At 38.0% G+C, this 18,466-nt stretch overlaps 1 protein-coding gene across 5 annotated transcripts in view; it reads left to right on the top strand.

The window, feature by feature from the left end:
* SENP6 (SUMO specific peptidase 6) overlaps positions 1–18,466 on the top strand; it is a 109,322-nt gene that overhangs the window by 12,363 nt on the left and 78,493 nt on the right. For all 5 annotated transcript variants that reach the window (XM_042469553.1, XM_042469535.1, XM_042469544.1 and 2 more), the window contains exons 2-3: positions 8,360–8,453; positions 16,291–16,354. In XM_042469553.1, coding sequence (XP_042325487.1) covers positions 8,360–8,453; positions 16,291–16,354 — 158 coding nt within the window. The remainder of the gene's footprint in view (positions 1–8,359; positions 8,454–16,290; positions 16,355–18,466) is intronic.

The raw sequence follows: 18,466 nt of genomic DNA, 5'->3' as shown, positions 1-18,466 counted from the left end.
AGACGTCCTTGACCTCTTCAGATGAAATTATTTGAATTCAGTAAACAATGGTTTATCAGGCTAAGAATGTCTCTAGTATTCACTTTTCTGACATACATTACTCCAAGACTTCTGAACTTTTTAAACCACACATGTTGCATCTGAACTAGGAAACGAGTTGCTATTCAACTGCATCAAAAAACAATGTTGTAGAGTTGGAAGGGGTGAAGCAAAGGGCAACCAAAATGATCAAAGAGCTGGAACAATTTACCATGAAGAAAGAGAAAAAAGGGTAAAGGTATGTAATATTTTGGGAAATAGCAGATAGGGAGAGGTTCTTCCTTCCTTTGCAACTTGATGTCATCTAGTGATGAAGACTAATGATAGGAAGGAAGTACTGATTCACATTTCACACATTTAAATTGTGGCATGGGCTGTCAAAGGTTGTAATGATGCCCGCTAACAGACAGCTTTAAAAATGGAATTAAATACACTGCCAATTTAATTCCAGTGTAAGAGGCTGTATTCCTCTGTATACATGACTACACAGTTGTTTTAGACAACGCTGGCTCCCCTAGCTTAGTAATGGAGATGAACACCACCTGCTACAGTAGGACATAACTAGACAATCTTATCAAAGGGGAAACCGTTACCTTTTTATACTTAATTACTGCGAAACATCAGTGGGAGAGTTGTGTTTCTGCCTAGCTTGAATGTTTCTAATAAGTGTCTGGCAGGACATGGAAGGAATAAAATGCCCTTTTCTTTTTAAAATAATAAAAGCACAGTAATTATAATTTTTTTTAAAAAAAAGAAGTAAAATGCTGGACTATAACTGATCCAGAACACTAGGACTTACGATTTTACTTATTTATTAGTTCCATTTATATTCTGCCACAAACTGTTCTTGAATTGTGATTACAGTACATTCATTCCTTGAAAAACCAGTGCTTAGTAGTAGGTTTGCTAGATCAGATTAGGTTAATTAGCTAAAAGTAGCTATTTAATTGTGTTTAACTGTTATGCTTGATTTGAGCTATATTCTATTTTAATTTGTGCTGTAAGGTGCCTTGAGTCCCATGCTTGAAGAAAGTTAGATCTCAGGTTAAATAAATAAATCTAAAGCAAAATTGTAAGGGGTCACTGATAGGTAAGAAAGGTACATACTGCCTTGAATCCCATTTTGGAAGGAAAGTGGGAAATAAATAAATAAATACTCCATGCACCAGCTGTTCTTTGGAAAAACAGGTGCTTTTGCTGTAGATGTGCTTTTATTCGTAGAACAGTAATGATGCCAAATGGAAGGGGGAAGAATGTTTGAGATGTGCAGACTGGACAGTGAAGTTTATATTCTGAAGTTGTCATGAGCTCTTCCAATACATTCTTGTAGTTTGAGAGCCATTATGGTGAGGTGGTTTGAGTACTGGAGCAGGACTCTTGAGAGACAAGGATTCAGATCTCTGTTTAGCCATAGAAACACCCCAGGTGACCTTGAGCAAGTCACATTCTCTCTCCACTCAGTCAGTCTTGTGAAGACAACCCTCTGATAGGGTTGTCATAAGTTGGAGTCAACTTGAAGACACATAACAACAACGGTATGAGAGGATTCCGTGTGTCTTTTTATGATTTTCATTTTAGTTCAGTAAAATGGAATGACCAGTGGTTTCTCAATTGTTGTGGTAAAGGTGGTTAAAAAAATGAAAGCTGCCTTAAAGAATTGCACTAAATCAGTACAAATTAGTACAAGGCACTGGTCTTCCTTTAGGCTGGTGTTATTGTTGCTGAAAGCCATGGATATGTTGGTATTAATAAAGTCAATCAATGAAATGTTGTGTGTGCCTTCTAGGAGATGATATCAGTCACCCTGTAGCTGAGAGTTCATCTTAAGACTTGGATTGGTTCATTACAGGGTAGGAATAGCTAGGGACTTGTAGTTTTGCTGGCTTTATATATGTACTTAGGTATATCACAGTGATCATCAGCTTGTGGTGACTTGACAGTAGTTGTATGAGTAAATTCTGATCGTGACCATTGTATACATTTTATACAGTAGTCCCTGTCAATAGTGGCTAGTCCATCAAGAATGTTGGGCCTGTTTTGTTCCCAATATTGTCTTGTTCCAGTGTGATTCCCAATAAACGTTTTCATTTCTAGCAGGAATTAATAAAAGGGGATTTGAAACTCAGATTTTTTTGGGGTGTGTGTGTGGTGGTGGGAGAATAATAGAAAACGAGTGAGTGCCTTCTAGTTGTTTTTCTGTAAGTGATGCTTATTTTTTAATCTTATTGACAAGGGCTTTCTTTTTTTGAATGCATACATTCTGTAATGACTTAATGTTTTCTAAAGTGATTCAGCAGCTTCTCAGCCAGCACTCAATGTGCCAGCTGAAAGCAGAACACCCTTCTACAGTACTTCTTTTTGTACACAGAATCAAGCAAGTCATACTTCCAAGAATGGCTGAGAATGCTGACTCAGAAGAGCAGACACAATGATCTGACCACCTGGAATCAAGCACTCACTGGATGAGTAACAGTTGACATGGGCCATGGCTTTGCAGACCACCAAGTGTGGGAGAAATCACAGTCAGGGGAATCCAGTGCACAGTGTTACACCGACCTGTGATGTCATCCATCCATCCCTTTATTTATATCCCACCTTTCTCCCAGATTGGGACTCATGGTGGCTTACAAAAAGGCAGAATACAATAAAACACATCATCTGCTTCCACACTGCAGAATTAATACAGACTGACACTGCTTTAACTGTCATGGCTATGTAATCCAGGAATTGTAGTTTGTTGTAGCACCAGAGCTCTCAGACAGGTGGCTAAATATCTCACAAAACTACAAATCCCAGAATTCCATAGCATTAGAGCCATGACAGTTAAAGTGGTGTCAAATTGCATTATTTCTTCAGTGCAGATGCAGCCATATAGTTAAAAACACAAAATCAAAATTAAAACAATGTAAAATAACATCAGAATTAAAATAAATTATTAATTTAAAACAGATTAAAATCAGTACAGTACCATAAAAATCATTTTTGTTAAAATCAGTTTCCAAAATCTCAATCTGTTGCTGAAAAGAAAAGGAAAGAGCCACCCTAACTCCCTGGGGTAGCACTTGGGCCTCTAACTGCCGACCTGCTGATCTTATTATTTATTTTAGTTATTATATTTATTTGTATCCCGCTCTTTTCTCAGGACTGGAACTCAGAGCAGCTAAAAAATTAAACAACAACACATTTCTTGCAATTGTCAGAGTCAGCGTCTTAACCGCTGAGCCACCACAAACCTATCATGGGGTTTTATTGGCCAGATTTGTTCAGAGAAGGCTTGCCATTGCCTTCCCCTGAGGCTGAGAAGTCTCCAGCGAATTTTGTGGCTTAACTGGGAATCAAACCCTTGTCTCCAGAGTCCTCATCCAACACTCAAACCACTACACCAGCTGGGAACATGCAGTCCTTCAAATAGCCTGAGCCATATAGTAGTAACTTGTACATACAGCATCTGTTTTTATGGAGGGCTTGAAGTGGTGGAATCTGATTCCCCCATTACATTTTAGTTCCCCCAGTATGTTAAAACAGTCTCCAGTATCATAGCACTCTGCTTACAAGTACTTCTTGCTCCTGGAGTAGTTTTGGGAAAGTGCCTGGAGTCAGTCTGTAAAACACTTCTTGACATTCTGTGATCTTTCAGTTGCTGTCTTAAAACATTTGAGGCCCGTGAACACCGGTCATAGAATGACTGCTCTGTTGGTGTTGGATGTCACTAATAACTACTGTAGGAGAGAGGGTCACTCACAGAATGTTAGGAACCACAGAAAGAGTTCAGGTTTTCTCAGCCTTCTATATACAGCAGGGTCTTAATGGCACACATTTTTACTCATAAATACCACTGACTTTAGTGTGGTTTACTCATAGGAAAGTGTTTTCAGGATTATAGTCTTAAAGAAAACATCTAAGTTAATTTATATAAACATCTTAACACAGATTATTGAAGGCTGTTGTTTCCAACAGAAATTGGTGTTGGAAATAATTGCCACGCAAGCTGAATTTTACTTGTGTGGCAATTTTATGGGGAGGAAATTACTAAGGCACCTATCCTTGAGACAGTTCTTCCAGATGACTTTTATGTATGTTTATTCAGAGGTCAGTCCCTTTGTGCTCAATGGAGCAAAGAGCAAATCCTCAAAACAGGATAAATATTAAATTATACGTGACATTAAATATACTTTCAAATATTTGTGGGATGTGGGCATTCCTCCTTTTTTTAGCCAAATAATATACTTACCAGACCAACGTAAGCAAAAGGATTTTTAAATATCATGTCTCCAGCACCTTCTAGTGATAGCTAATACACTCCCTGCAAAGTTTTAAAGAGGTGCACACAACTTTTCAGCCAAGAGCAGCAGTTAACCCCCTTTTTGCCTGCTGTTGTATAATCTCTTGGTTGTCTTCTCTTTGCAAAATACATGGAGGTTCATAAAACTCTGTTTCTCTTATATCAGCAAATGTTTTAGTCCCTCCCTCCATGCAGTGAAGTTACTGTGTGCAGAGAGATAAAAAAGAGAATCAAGACACACTGAGAAGAAGTTGCTAAGGTGAATCTCCAGGGCAGATCGCTGATTGTAGCTGAAGCCTATAGATCCAGGAATGCCAGAAATGCAAGCCACTAGCATGGATTTTCCTTCTGACAATTGGATGGCTTTGTACTTTGAATTTCTGTTATATAGGGAGGCTGAGGATCCCAGAGGAGCAGTGGAAAGAAACTCCAGAACAGAAGAAGTATAGATAAACAGATTGCTTTGTGGTGTGGGTGGGTGGGTAGGACAGGCTCCCTTGATCTCTATTCTCATATTTTGTGTTCTAGTTTTGAATAAAGTTGCTCTCTGTGTTTCCTTCTGCTCTTCCCATTTGCTTACTGCTGTCTGCTTGAAAAACCTGCTTTCTTTGTTGCTTTCTCTTCCAGGTCTTAATGAAGAGAAATTGACATTCATAGTCCCTAGAGGCCATTTGTTACAAGCTCAGTGATGGCTCGAAGGACGTGAAGTCGAAGGCTTTCATGGCTGGTATCCAGTTTTTTGTGGGTTTTTCGGGCTATGTGGCCATGTTCTAGCAGAGTTTCTTCCTGACGTTTCCCCAGCATCTGTGGCTGGCATCTTCAGAGAAGGACATTTACAGAACTCTCTGGACCCCTTTTTCTTGGAGGCCTGGCAAGATCTGTTCTAGAACTGTGGCACTACAAAAGCCACATTTCAGCTGGACCTGTTCCCCTTGCAATTCTGGCTTGCTTGATGGAGCCTCTTGTGCTTGTGTTTAAGGGCATTTAACTTTGTCCCACGTCCCCAAAATGCTGAGCCATGTGTGAGCTGTATGGCAGCTCCATGGAGCCTTGTATAGTGCTTTCTCCATTCTTGACATCCACTTTTTTGTGCTCATCCACTTTCTTAGTGCAGTTCTTTTCTCTTGACACAGCTGCTGGGAGTGCTGTTTGCTTGTGTCTTCTCTCTTTTTTTCTGGCATCCAGAATGAAAGGGGCCTCATTCTGTCTATCTGGTCAACATGGAATGGAGGAATGGGTTGTATCTGCAAGTAGTTAGGCTGAGAAGAATTGGCTAGGGAAATGTTGAACTGGATATGAAGGGGGGCGATTTTGTATAGTGAATATTAATCCACATCTTGCTTTCTTGTGCAGTTATCAGATTACCAGAATCTCTGTAAAATCTTGAACCATCACTTTGACTGTGGGGAAGAACAACCTTCCCAACTTTCCTGACATTGGATTACCTAGCTGCCTATGACAGGTGACATGAAGGAGGGAAAATTGTCCCTTCTGACCACTGCTTCAGCATTAGGATAGATTGGCAACAGGTTTCTGACATGTTCCCACATGTTCCCACTCCCAATTCAACTATGTTCTGTTTAAAACATATTTTTGAGCTGGGGTCAATGGGATGCAAAGTATGCTTTTATCACAATGTGCTGCATGTGTGTCATGCTCATGCTACATTCTGTGCTAGAGCTAATGCCCTTAAGGATGGAGAAGACAAGGATATCCAAAAGAAAAAGAAAAAAAAGCTGATAATATCTAAAAAGGAAATTTGAAATTCTGAGAGGTTTTTAATGTTGGAAGTAGTGGATAACTAAACATGCAGATTGTATTCTTTAAAAAAATTTCTGCCTTTAGTCTCTGTGCCTGGTAGTACTTCTCTTAGCAACCATTTTACATTTTGGAAACCTGACTTCTTTGAGAAACATGACTTCAATAGCATTCTCTACATTTCTGTTGAAGAGCCATGTTAATACATTTTGAATTTTAAACTCTTTGTAGATATATTTCTCAAAACTACAGCTTTTAATATTTTCCCCATAGATGTATGTAATTCAAATTTATGTGGAAAATTGTATACCTCACTCTGGGCTTCAGTTTTGCCAGTCTTAGCCCATTTGGAAAATGAAAAGAGAAAGGAGATGAACTGAGTACACTGAAGGGTAGATGGGAAGAAGGGTAGATTGCAGGAAGGATATCTAATACTAGCCTCTGAGGTTTTAAGCTCATCATCTGTGGTTGGTATGAGAGTGAGGGATGAAGTTTGAAAAAAACATGGAAATAAGACACCATGTTCTGTGGTTTGAATTTCCTGTCTTTTAGCTTGCTGTCATTGTGGATCCCTTTCTGGAACCCTGTTTGCCCTCTATGTAGTTCAAAATTGGGGTCAAACTGACATAATTTCCCCATTCAAAGCCATTTAATGGCAAATTACTTTTGTTGCTTAGACAACTAAATATTCTGAGTTCTCATGCACAAACCAGCTGAGTGGCATATCACATCCAAAAGTGTAACAAGACATAGATGAAGTTCAGTTACTGCAGCCTTCTAAAGAATGTTCTATTAGAGCAGGATGGGATTCATGCTATCCTCAAGATGTGTTTGGAATTGCATCCGCTGTGTTTCTCACCATTGACTATACTGGTTAAGTTTAATTGACTTTACTTTCAGGGAACTCTCAGGTCTGTTCTAGGACTCATTTATTTGTTTTTTGTTTTTGTTTTTTTGGCTGATTTTAGATTATTAAGATTACTTCCTCAGCACTCTTCTCCAGCACCATGTCTCGAATGAATTTATTTTCTTTTTATTTGTTTTAATTGTCTAGCTCTCGCATCCACACATGGTAATGGGGAACACAGTTGCTTGTATGATTCTTTTGTGCTTAGTTGTATGTCTTTGCTCTTTAGGACCTTTTCTAGTTCTTTCATTGCTGCCCTCCCCATTCTTGGTCTTCTTCTGATTTTTTGACTGCAGTCCCCGTTCTGACCAATGTTTGATCCAAGGCATAGGAACTCTTACTATTTTTATTTCCTCATTGTCTAGGCTGAATTTATGAATATCTTCCATGGTCATTATTTTTGTTTTCTTTATTATCAATGGTAGGCTTGCCTTTGCACTTTTTCCTTTGACTTTCCTCAGTAGTTACTCTAGGTCTGTGATGTTTTCAGCTGGTAATATGGTGTTATCTGCATATCTTAGGTTATTTATATTCCTTCCTATATTTGGATCTCACACTTCTATGTCCAAGCCTGCTTTTCATATAATATGTTCTGCATATAAGTTGAGCAGATAGAGTGAAAGGATGCAGCCTTGTCTGACCCCTTTGCCAATTGGGAACCATTCTATTTCTCTGTGTTCTGTTCCGATAGTAGCTTCTTGTCCTGAGTACAGATTCCTCATCAGGACTATCAGATGTGTTGGCACTCCCACATCTTCAAGGGCATTCCATAGCCTTTCATGATCTGTGCAGTTAAAAAGATTTGCTATAACTTTACTTGTCGTCAAAATAAATGGGTATATGTAACAGTACAGTAATGAATCTTCATTTTTAGGGATTTGCAAGATGCGTCATAACTAAATAGATTTTGTCAGCGTTTGTGAATATCCTCAAAACCACTTTTATTGAATGCTCTTTCCAAAGTAGCTTTGGTAATGCCAACTTTTCCTGTGATCATTCTTTTCAAATAGACATGTAAAAAGAAAGCAGGAATTGGATGTGAATATGTTACATTTATTTTTATAATGTTTTGTATTTGAAGATTGACATCCTTTTAAAAAATAGTGTAGTGCTATCCCTTGAGTGGTGGATTTGGTTGTGTGTGTGCTACATAACTGTAGGTGTATCACTTGTCTTCGATCTAACCCACCTTATAAGGAAATAAATACTTTAACTAAACTGTTAAACAAGACTAAAGTGAAATAGCATTTAAAAATACTGATTTTTGTCTAGTGAAAAGTAGGATTATTAACTGTACAGATCGTTTTCTTTTGTTGTATTGACTAGTGATTTGCCTCAGAACAAAAACTGATCCCAATTTATTTTTGTTTCAGCTTTGGATAGATCAAATGCGAAGAGAGATGGAGGTTTTAAAAATAACTGGAGCTTTCACCATTCAGAAGAAAGTGAAGGAGATACAGAGAAAGAGTAAGGATACTTTAAAACAAGCTGTTAAAAATAAAATGTTATCTTTTGCATATGCAGACACACTTTCCTACGGTGAAGAGTGTTCCTAGCCTAATCATTTCTAAACCAGGCATGAATTACAGTATTCCAGAAATAAATCTTAGCATAATAATCTTTCTTCTTTTACAATGCCTTGAATCAAAGTAGCAGACATGGAAATGTGAAACACGTATTGTTTAGACTTATGGTTTAAACAATAAATAAATAAATAAACCCACTAGTTCCAGTCAGTATAACCTATATAAATGCACATTTACTAAATTCCCATTAATCTAGTAGGTCTAATGTAGTTGGAAGTACTTGTTGGATTTAAGTTTTAGTAATAGTAATACTAGGGGAATTTATTCTTGGTATCTGCTCCCTCTGGAATTCTAAAATCTGTAGATAATACAGAAAACTACATTAAATGATTGCTGTTGTGCAGCTGTCAGTTTGATGGGACCATTTTGGTCTTTGTTTATGTCACTTGTCTAACTGAAGAATCTTACCAAGATTCTTAGTTCTGAATCTTGTAAGGTTCCTCACTTGGAAAAGTGAAGAGGTTGATTAATAACAAATTTGGAAGCATACATGAGAGTTTTTCTCATATAATGAAATCTTTGTGAGTCTGAAGTACTTAATTTGTCATAGTCATTCTAATTGATGATGAAGTGATGAACTGAGATTCCACCTCCTGGCTTAATAGTTTGGTTAAATAAAGGAAAAGCTAGGGATAATGTGGGTAACAAAAATGATAGCATACTAGATTTTGTCTCATTTCATGTAATTTAAAATTACTTTTTAGTTATGATATTATTTTAGTAGCTATTTTAATGACACCTATGAGTGAAATAAGAAGCAAGAAGAGACTGTGGGATTGAATAGACGAGCTGAAAAAGCTGGTTTCTGTGTGGCTTGGGGGCATGGTGATTAGATGATGCACACCCCCAAGACACATGGAAGATGTGCCAGAATTGCATCCAGGCCGCAGAAACTGTGCCACCAAAGGAGTGTTTTTTACTGCTCCAATTTGGGCCCATGGTGGAGGGCGCCTTCCTTACAGAGACCATTTTGGAGTTAAAACATAAAAATTGTTCTTTGTACAGTAGACCCTTGTTATATGCTGGGGTTTGGTTCCCCCATGGATAATAAACTCAGTGGATGCTCAAGTCCTATTAAATATACAGTGTGTCCGCGTCATACGTGGTTTTCAGCATATGCTGAAAGCCATGCTGGGAGAAGGGGCGGTGCGTCCCATAGGGATGAATGTGGCACGCCACTGTGTGCACGAGCCCCATTCATTTAAATGGGGCTCAAGCATAGGTGGTATTTGCTTTACGCGGGGGAGTCTGGAACGGATCCCCCACATAAAGTAAGAGTGCACTGTAATGACATAGCAAAATGGTGTCCCTTATAAAGAATGGAAAATCAAGGTTTGATATTTGAAATTTATACTTTTTTTTTAACATTTCCAAACCGTGTATGCTTGAATCCATTTATAAAAAATTCGTGTATAAGAATGGCCGACTGTATTAGATGAAGGATGAAATCCAGTTATTGAGATATGATTGAAATTTATTCTAATAATGCAAATATTTTATGTAGTAGAAATGACTGATAGCATCAGTAACCAGGAGCCCACCCACTAACCCACACGGTGCAATCTCATGTACTACATTAAATGTTGCTCCAGAGAATCCAGTGATGTTAATGATAGGTTTTATAAAAGTAAGCATGTAGAAGCACCTTTGGACTTGATTAGAGCCAGATGCATATTGTTCCCTGTAATAACAAACTTGGATAGGTTGTGTTGATAACAATGTAGCTAAAATGGGGTCATTGAGAAACGAGAGAGAGAGAGAGAGAGAGAGAATGGGATTCTTGGGAAAGGCTGAAGTTTTTGGTAGTACAAAAAAGCCTTGGGGGAAATAGTAAAAATCCAAAGTACAGTAATCATTAATAGCCACCAATGGCTATTGATCGTTAATAGCCATCAGTATCAGTTCAATAGGAAAAGCAAAGGAAAAGACAGAATATCCTGGAGAAGGGTAAGGCTAGTTGGAGGGACATTTACATGGAAACAGTTAAAGGCACACAATAGACAAATACACTTCTGCATTTTGTTCAGTTCTATCAATATTCTCACACTTTTATTCTAAAGTATCACCTAAAGTGTGGGACAGATATCTGTAAATACATCTGCTTGCATGAATAAACCCTTTTATAAGGGCTTATGAGAGTGTCATAGGTAGCTGCTTTCCACAGCAATTACGACTATTCTGCTGGATGATAGTTGAAGATAAACTACTATAATCAAAGGATTCCTGTCTCAGCTAGTTTTGGCTTTGTGCAATAGGTCCATAATCTTCAGTTGGATAGAATATTTATGTCATTTATACACACAAATACAGCAGGTCCTTGGTATCTGCTGGGGTTTGGTTCTAGGACCCTCCCATGGATACCAAAATCAGTGAATGGTCACATCCATTAAAATTAATAATGCCATAGTAGAATGGTATTCTTTTTATAAAATGGCAAAATCAAAGTTTGTTTTTGGAAATTATATTTTTTTAAAAAAGATTTTCAAGCTGTGGATAAAGAATCTGTGGATACAGAGGGCTGACTGTACAATCAAAGTACCATATATACTCGACTATACGTCGAGCCATTTATGCCTGAAAATTGCCCCCAAAATCTTGGGTGGACTTATAGAAGGGTCAACACAGCAATAGTGATTAGAAAGGTCCTATGCAAGAAAGCCTGATGCCCCAATCTCAATTGAATTCCTCCCCCTCCAGTCCGTTTGCAAGTTTTTCCATCCTATCGGAAAAAATTTCCTTCGAAAAGCACTTGCCTGGTCTGTTTGCAAGGCTTCCCTTCCCTGGTCCTCTTTGCAAGGCTTCCCTTCTCTGGTCCCCTTTGCAAGGCTTCCCTTCTCTGGTCCCCTTTGCAAGCCTTCCCTCCCTGGTCCCTTTGCAAGCCTTTGTATCCTATGGAGAAAACTCCCTATTTAAAAGCACTTGCCTGGTCTGTTTGCAAGCCTTGGCTTCCTATGGAGAAAACTCCCAATTGAAAAGCAATTGCCTGGTCTGTTTTGCAAGCCTTTGCTTCCTGTGGAAACAAATCTCCATTTAAATCCACTTGCTTCATAGAGGCCCTGAGAAGGAGACAGAAGGACAGAAGTGGTATTTCCCCCTTTCCATCCTTCCTTATTGCCCCCTAAGTTTTACCCTTGACTTATCCACGAGTCATATCAAAATCCAGGATTTTGACCCTGAAACCATCTCTCGACTTATACATGAGGTCAACTTATACACAAGTATATACGGTATGTATTTATGGAATCATGGAATACAGGAAGCTCCCACTTATCTGTTGGGTTGGGGACCAGAAAATCAAAACGTGGATCAAAAAGTGAAATCGGTTGAAAAGGAGAGCCCAGTCTTTTTTAGCTTGTGAATGCAAGACTGAACATTGATGGTGCCAAGTTGAATGAGAGAAAAAAATAAAAACAAGCACCCAAGTAGTAGTGGTTGAAAGAGGAGAATAGGGGTTGATACAAATTTATGTGCTGCTTTCCATATCTAATAACCTTGTGAAGCAGTGTATCGTTGTCCCTCCATATTAGCTAGGGTTAGGGGAACAAGACCCCCGTGAAAATGGAAAAACTGCAAATAACAAAAACACTGTTTTTACCTGAGAGGACACCTCTCTAGGAATCTCTAGGTCATCCAGTGCAACTCTGTGGTTAATGTCCAACATACGTTGACCATAGAATGGCACTGGAGTAGCTACAAATGGTCTTTCAGTGCAACTTTTAGTTAAAGTTGACCACAGAGTTGCACTGGAGGACCTAGAGATTCCTAGAGAGAACATATTAATGAAATCCGTGAATAATCAAATCCGCAAATATCAAAGCCGCAAATATGGAGGGATGATTGTATAGCCAATCTCTCCTACTTAAAGAATATTAAAATCCAAGTGTGACAAGACCTCCTTTAAGACTTGGGTTGATTCCACCTTCCAACCTCAGAAGATCACTAACACTTTGTCCTACTTTCACTCTTTTGACGCTGTCTTTAAATGTAGAAAGGCTAGGGTCCCATGTTTCTGGATGAATCAGTTTCAGTAGTTCAGGTAATGTGTTCTCTCTTCTTTGCCGTTTCTAAAAATCAATCAGTCAAAGTCAACTGCTGTAAAACAAACACTAAATTTTATTGAGAAATGCATAGAAATGAAGTATCTTATGTAAAATTAGCTTCAAGCTCATTATGGTTATGTTATAATCAAAGACTTTGCAGAATTTAGCCATTCTTTATCCAACTCCCTCTAGATGCACAGCTCCTTAGCGACCCCAACTCTTTTGCCCCCTCATCGCTTACTAGAACCACCAACCAGATTATCAAAATTGAACTCTGCTTTTTAAAAATGCCCCCTCTCACCAGGACTGTATAGACTGTGATGTTTGTTGCCCGGCAACTGGCTCTCAAGCTTCATTTCACCCCAAATAATCAAATTTATCTGCTGTGTTCCATATCTAATAAAATTGTGAAGTACAGTAGTGTACAGCCAACCTCCCCATGTAAAACATATTAAAATATAAGCATCAAAATGTAAAATATTAAATGACAATGTAATAATAGTAAGTAGTCAGAAAAATTAAAACCAGAGGATTGGAACATAATTCTCAAACTGGGTATCCCAATTCATTTAAGACGGCTTGGCTGAAGAAGTGGGTCCTTAACAAATGACTATGGCATGCCACAATGGTTGATTTCCAAATGCTGGGGGGAATGACAGTTTCTGGGCAAGGTACAAGGTGTTGGTTCTAACCTTTAAAGCCCTACATGGCTTGGGTCCTGACTACTTGTAGGAGTGCCTACTTCCATTCAATCCACCCCTCACACTTCGATCCTCTGGAAGGAATCTGCTACAATGTAAGAAGACCAGACTTTCAGCAGTGACCCAGAGGACCTTCTCATTAGCCGCTCCCAGGCTCTGGAACAACCTGCTGGGTGAGATCCGCCATATTACCACCTTGGAAGCCTTTAAAAAGGCTATTAAGACGGATCTTATATTGTTGGAATCTGCTTTGATTCCTTTGTGAAAAACCGGAATACAAATAAATATTATTATTATTATTATTATTATTATTGTTGTTGTTGTTGTTGTTGTTGTTATTGCTATTGTTATTATTATTATTACTACTACTACATAAAAGATGTGAGTCAAGTCACTTCGTGGTTTCAGGGGGGAAAGGCTTATGGACACCTAAAAGTGTGTGTGTGTGTGTGTGTGTGTGTGTGTGTGTGTGTGTGTGAAATCTTTTAGATTGTAAGCCCGAGGGCAGGGAACCGTCTAACTAAAAAGATTGTATGTACAGCGCTGTGTAAATTTACAGTGCTTCATAAATAAAGGCTAATAATAATAATAATAATAATAATAATAATAATAATAATAATAATAATAATCTCATGAAGACATGAGGAGGTGGCCCATGTGTCAGATCTGCAAGTACTCTTGGCTAATTTGGGGAAACATAGGGGTGTATGGCCCTCTAAGATGGGGTCAGTGTATCCGTATACACCTGGTGGTTGTCCCTGGTACAGAGATCACTATTTCCAGTGGATTTACTAAATGATGAAGGAGTTGAGACAAAAACTACAAGGTATTCCTGGAAAAATGAAATACTCCTACAAACAGATTTAGACTTAGAGAAAAAATATCAGCATAACATCACAGAGTTGTTAGCTATTTCTGTGTATTCTGAAGTGAATTGTGCTCACTTGATTTATAACTGAATAGTAAAAGTATTTGATCCAGAGGTCTATTAATGTTCTGGTTACATTATACTTGCTTTAAGGAACAATTAATGTAGCCTAAGATTACTAAAATCCATATAAAAGACAGCTTGTGAGCATCCATATCCTAACGCAGTTTGCATTTTCTCATTTGTTTCACAAAATTGTTTCTCTCCTGTTACTCTTTCTCTGTTCTTTGTATCAGAATTGTATATGCAGGTATACCTCAATTTATGAAGTAATGTGTTTCTGGGCAACAACAACAACAATTTCTTACCTGCCTTTCCTCATGGATCAAGGCAGGGAACAACAACAAATTAACAATAAAGAACATAACTTAAAATGCATTAATTAAAGCAGTTTAAAAGGACGTATACAACTTAAAACAGTCCGTATTTAAAATTTGGCATCTAAATTCACAATTTAAGAATTGTCTGGATAAGATTGCTGGATGAAATTGGTCTTCAGTTCTGTTTTAGATTTGGACAGCGTATTTAGCTGTCAAATCTCTTCCAGCAGGTCATTCCACAGTCCAGGGTGGCTGAAGTCCTGTGTCCGACAGTTGCCAACCTAATCCTGGCTAATTGGAGTAAATATCCACCCGATGACCTGAATGTATGGGGTGGGTTATATGGGAGGAGGCTATCCTGTAGGTAACCTGGACCCAAACCATGTAGGGCTCTAAAAATAATAACCAACACTTTGTACCATGCCCAGAAACTAACTGGCAACCAATGGAGTGATTTTAATATTGGTGTAATATGATCACTCCTGGATGTCCCAATAATCAATCTGTATGCCATGTTTTGAACTAATTGAAATTTCCAAACTTGGTACAGAGGTAGCCCATTGTACAGTGCATTGCAAAAGCCCCGCCATGAGGTTACCAGTGTTTGCACTACCAGCCTTAGGTCCTGCAGCTCTAGTTAGGGTCGCAGCTGGCACAACAGCTGAAGCTGATAATAAGCACTCTCGGCTGTCCAGCTATCTGACCTGTCATTTGGAGTGACAGATCCAGAAGCACCCCCAAGCTGCGAACATAGTCTTTCCAGGAAGTGTAGCCCCATCCAGGACTGGTTGACACACCTCCAAACCCAGGCTAGGACCCTTGACAATAAGTACCTCTGTCTTGTCTTGTCTGGATTGCTTTCTCTAACAAAACATTTAGTACCAGAGGCAAAACTAAAATAGAAAGAATTGGGATAGGTTCCTGCAACACAAAAAAAGAAGAGTAATTCAATATGTTTCAAGCAAACTTTTTATCTAAAATGAGCAATGTGCACATGTGAAAGTAAGGTCAACTAAGTCTTGCATAAGTGAACAAGCATTTTAAATTTTCTGGAGATCTTTTCCAAGGCTTCTTCTAACATACAACTAAGGATACTTTTTATTCTTTAACCTGACTTCACTTTTCTTACAATTTCACTTTTTGTGACAGACGTATAGATCTATGGTTCTTTAACATCCTGGAGGGATAGGTGATGAGGCAGACTTATCTGCTTTCCCCCTTTCTCTGTTTTCCTGCTCGTGCATTCTCATTAAGGGATTCTGGAAGCAGCTACTCGTTACCTTGATTGTTCTAGGCAGCCACACATATCTACAGAAGGAATTCCATTCATTCACAGCTCAAGCTTTAGTGCATTTTTAAACTGCAGAAATGCTCCTGAAACCAGATACTGAAAGTTTTGTATTTCTCCTGGCCTCTTTTACCATTCTCCCAATGTTAATATTGCTAAAACCTTCCAGCTAGACAGATGACAAAAAGCAAAAAAGGGGGGACCGGTGAGGTGAAAAAAGAACCTTCTTTATCAGAGGCTTTGTTAACTAAGGTATGCCTGTATGCTTTATTTTCAAGTTGATATAGTGCCATAATATTATAGGGAATGTGTGAATTAGATTGTCGCATCAAAGGAGCATTGTGTAATCATGATGATCCTATTAAAGTAGTTACTGAAACCTTGTATAGTATTGCTGCTTTTAAATTGTAATGTATTTTTTCTTCTTCTTTACTTGTTTAGTGAAGCCAGTTTGCTGAGTGTAGATGAGAGTGATGGAACCTACAGTCCTGATGGTGCAAAAAAAGTGTGTATTTATATATAAAATGTGATGTACATAAGATGGATATTTTATGCTTTAAACTTAATCTAATGCACCTTTGAGACTAACTGAAAGAAATAAATTGGCTGCATGAGCTTTCGTAGACTTCATTTTATTTCCTTAGATGCATTTGGTGGCATTTTTCTTTCAGTTAGTCTCAAAGGTGCTACAAGATCTTTCTAAGTACTGACTCTACAGACTAACACAGCTATATCTTAATATTTCAATTACTCATTTTTTAAATGAGTGCAATGAGGTGCTGCAAACTCTTAGTTTATATGTGTATATACCATTAAAAGCCATATGCAATATTTTAAATTTTTTACTGGTGCTTTATACACATCTTTGGCCCCTGGAGCTCTAAATCTAGAAGACTTGGTAAACTGAACCATTGGATACATGGATGTGTATGTGTTCAGAAGAATTGTAAGTGCATTTGTGTTAACTGGATGTGAAATAGCAAAAAAAAAAAAAAGCAGTAATTTACTTTATTCTCGTGAATTTAAAAGCTGTATGAAAATAAGGTGCTGTGAGCTTTGGAATTATTTCCTTTATTCTCCCCCAGCAGGGGATTAGGAGTTGAAAATAAAAATAAACATTGTCTTGGTGATTTAGCCATGGAGTTTGAAATGAAGATTTTCATAAACCATAGTTTGGATGAACTGTAGTTTGTCACACACTAGAAGTGGAAACTGCTTGTCTCCTTGTTTTGTACTTGAATGAAAAGAAGGAGAAAACATGAGCACAACAATGCTTACTACTGCTCAGTCTGGTAATGATAGTGGCTGTTCATTACTTCTGAACTGAGCCTAAGAAAGCAGAAAAAACAGTTCATGGATATGATACCCTGAGTGCAAAAAGCCAAACACAGGCCTGTTACAGACAGGCCAAAATAAAGCTGCTTCGAGTCACTTTGGAGGTATGGTATTTCAATGATGCATGCGTCCTAAGAGTCCAAAAGCCGCACCAAAGCCACGCTCCAGTCCTAAGGACTGGAGTGCAGCTTTGGTGTGGATTTTGGACTCTTAGGACACATGCATCATTGAAATACCATACCTCCAAAGTGACTCGAAGCAGCTTTATTTTGGCCTGTCTGTAACAGGCCACAGTTGAACATCCTAGAATGTAATAAATAGTGTTTACATGCATTTTCTGCCATACCTAAGAAAATGCATACAGGAATTGCAGCTTAAATTTATAGTTGAAAGTTCTGTAATGTCATGTAATTTACAGTGTTGTCTTGTGTATATTATTAAGAAGTCTTAAGTTCAGTGAGGATTTATTTCTAGTAAGTATGTTTAGGATATCAATCTGTTTTTGCCATAATATGTACTAAATGTCAAAGAGTTTGGATATGTGTCTATAAACATTGTAACCAATGAAAAGGTTACACTTAGAATAAAATTATGGAAAAGCAGAATGACAAAAAAAAAAAAAAAGATTGTTTCAGTACAGTATAGCTCTCTCTTTTTCATGCCCCCTTTCCTAGGGCATTTTCAGTATATCCAGTAAGTTGTACTTAGTTTGGTGATCAGTTCACTCTTCCCAAGTCTAGGTTTTTGTTTTGTTATGTATAGTTTTCAGTAATTAGTGACTGTGATTGTGGTTCTAGAAAGGTAATATTTCTGTGGGACCGGATTTTGGCCTTATAGTTTTTCATTATACTTTCTTAAAAATTTCCCCCATGTCTTCTATGTAGCTTTGAAGCCATGTTAAGCTTAAAACATTTGTTATTTTTATGCCTTACAGAAAAACAACATCTTCTTATGTCTTCCCTTATTAATTTATGTTGACAGTGGACTAAGGCTTCTTTAGGTTGAATATACAAGCAAGGATGGCCCATAGTACAGTAGATTTAAAGGCCAACTGTTACTGATTTCAATCCTGGAGAGTTCATTTTTTACTATAAGGATGTTAAAGCTGACAACTAGAGTATTAAAGAGTGTTTCATGACTTAAAGTTGTGAGTGTGCCTTAATTTTTTAAAGCTTCCTCCAGGATGGGTGTAGCTAAAATTCGTAAAAAACACAGCAGGCCAGATATGAGTCAGGACTAATAGATCACATCTTGAATTGGAATGCACAAATCTCACCTAAAT

Source organism: Sceloporus undulatus, chromosome 1 (assembly GCF_019175285.1).
Source record: "Sceloporus undulatus isolate JIND9_A2432 ecotype Alabama chromosome 1, SceUnd_v1.1, whole genome shotgun sequence".
Lineage (NCBI taxonomy): Eukaryota > Metazoa > Chordata > Lepidosauria > Squamata > Phrynosomatidae > Sceloporus > Sceloporus undulatus.
The sequence above is the reverse complement of the archived record's forward strand: the minus strand, read 5'-3'. Positions and strand labels throughout refer to the sequence as shown.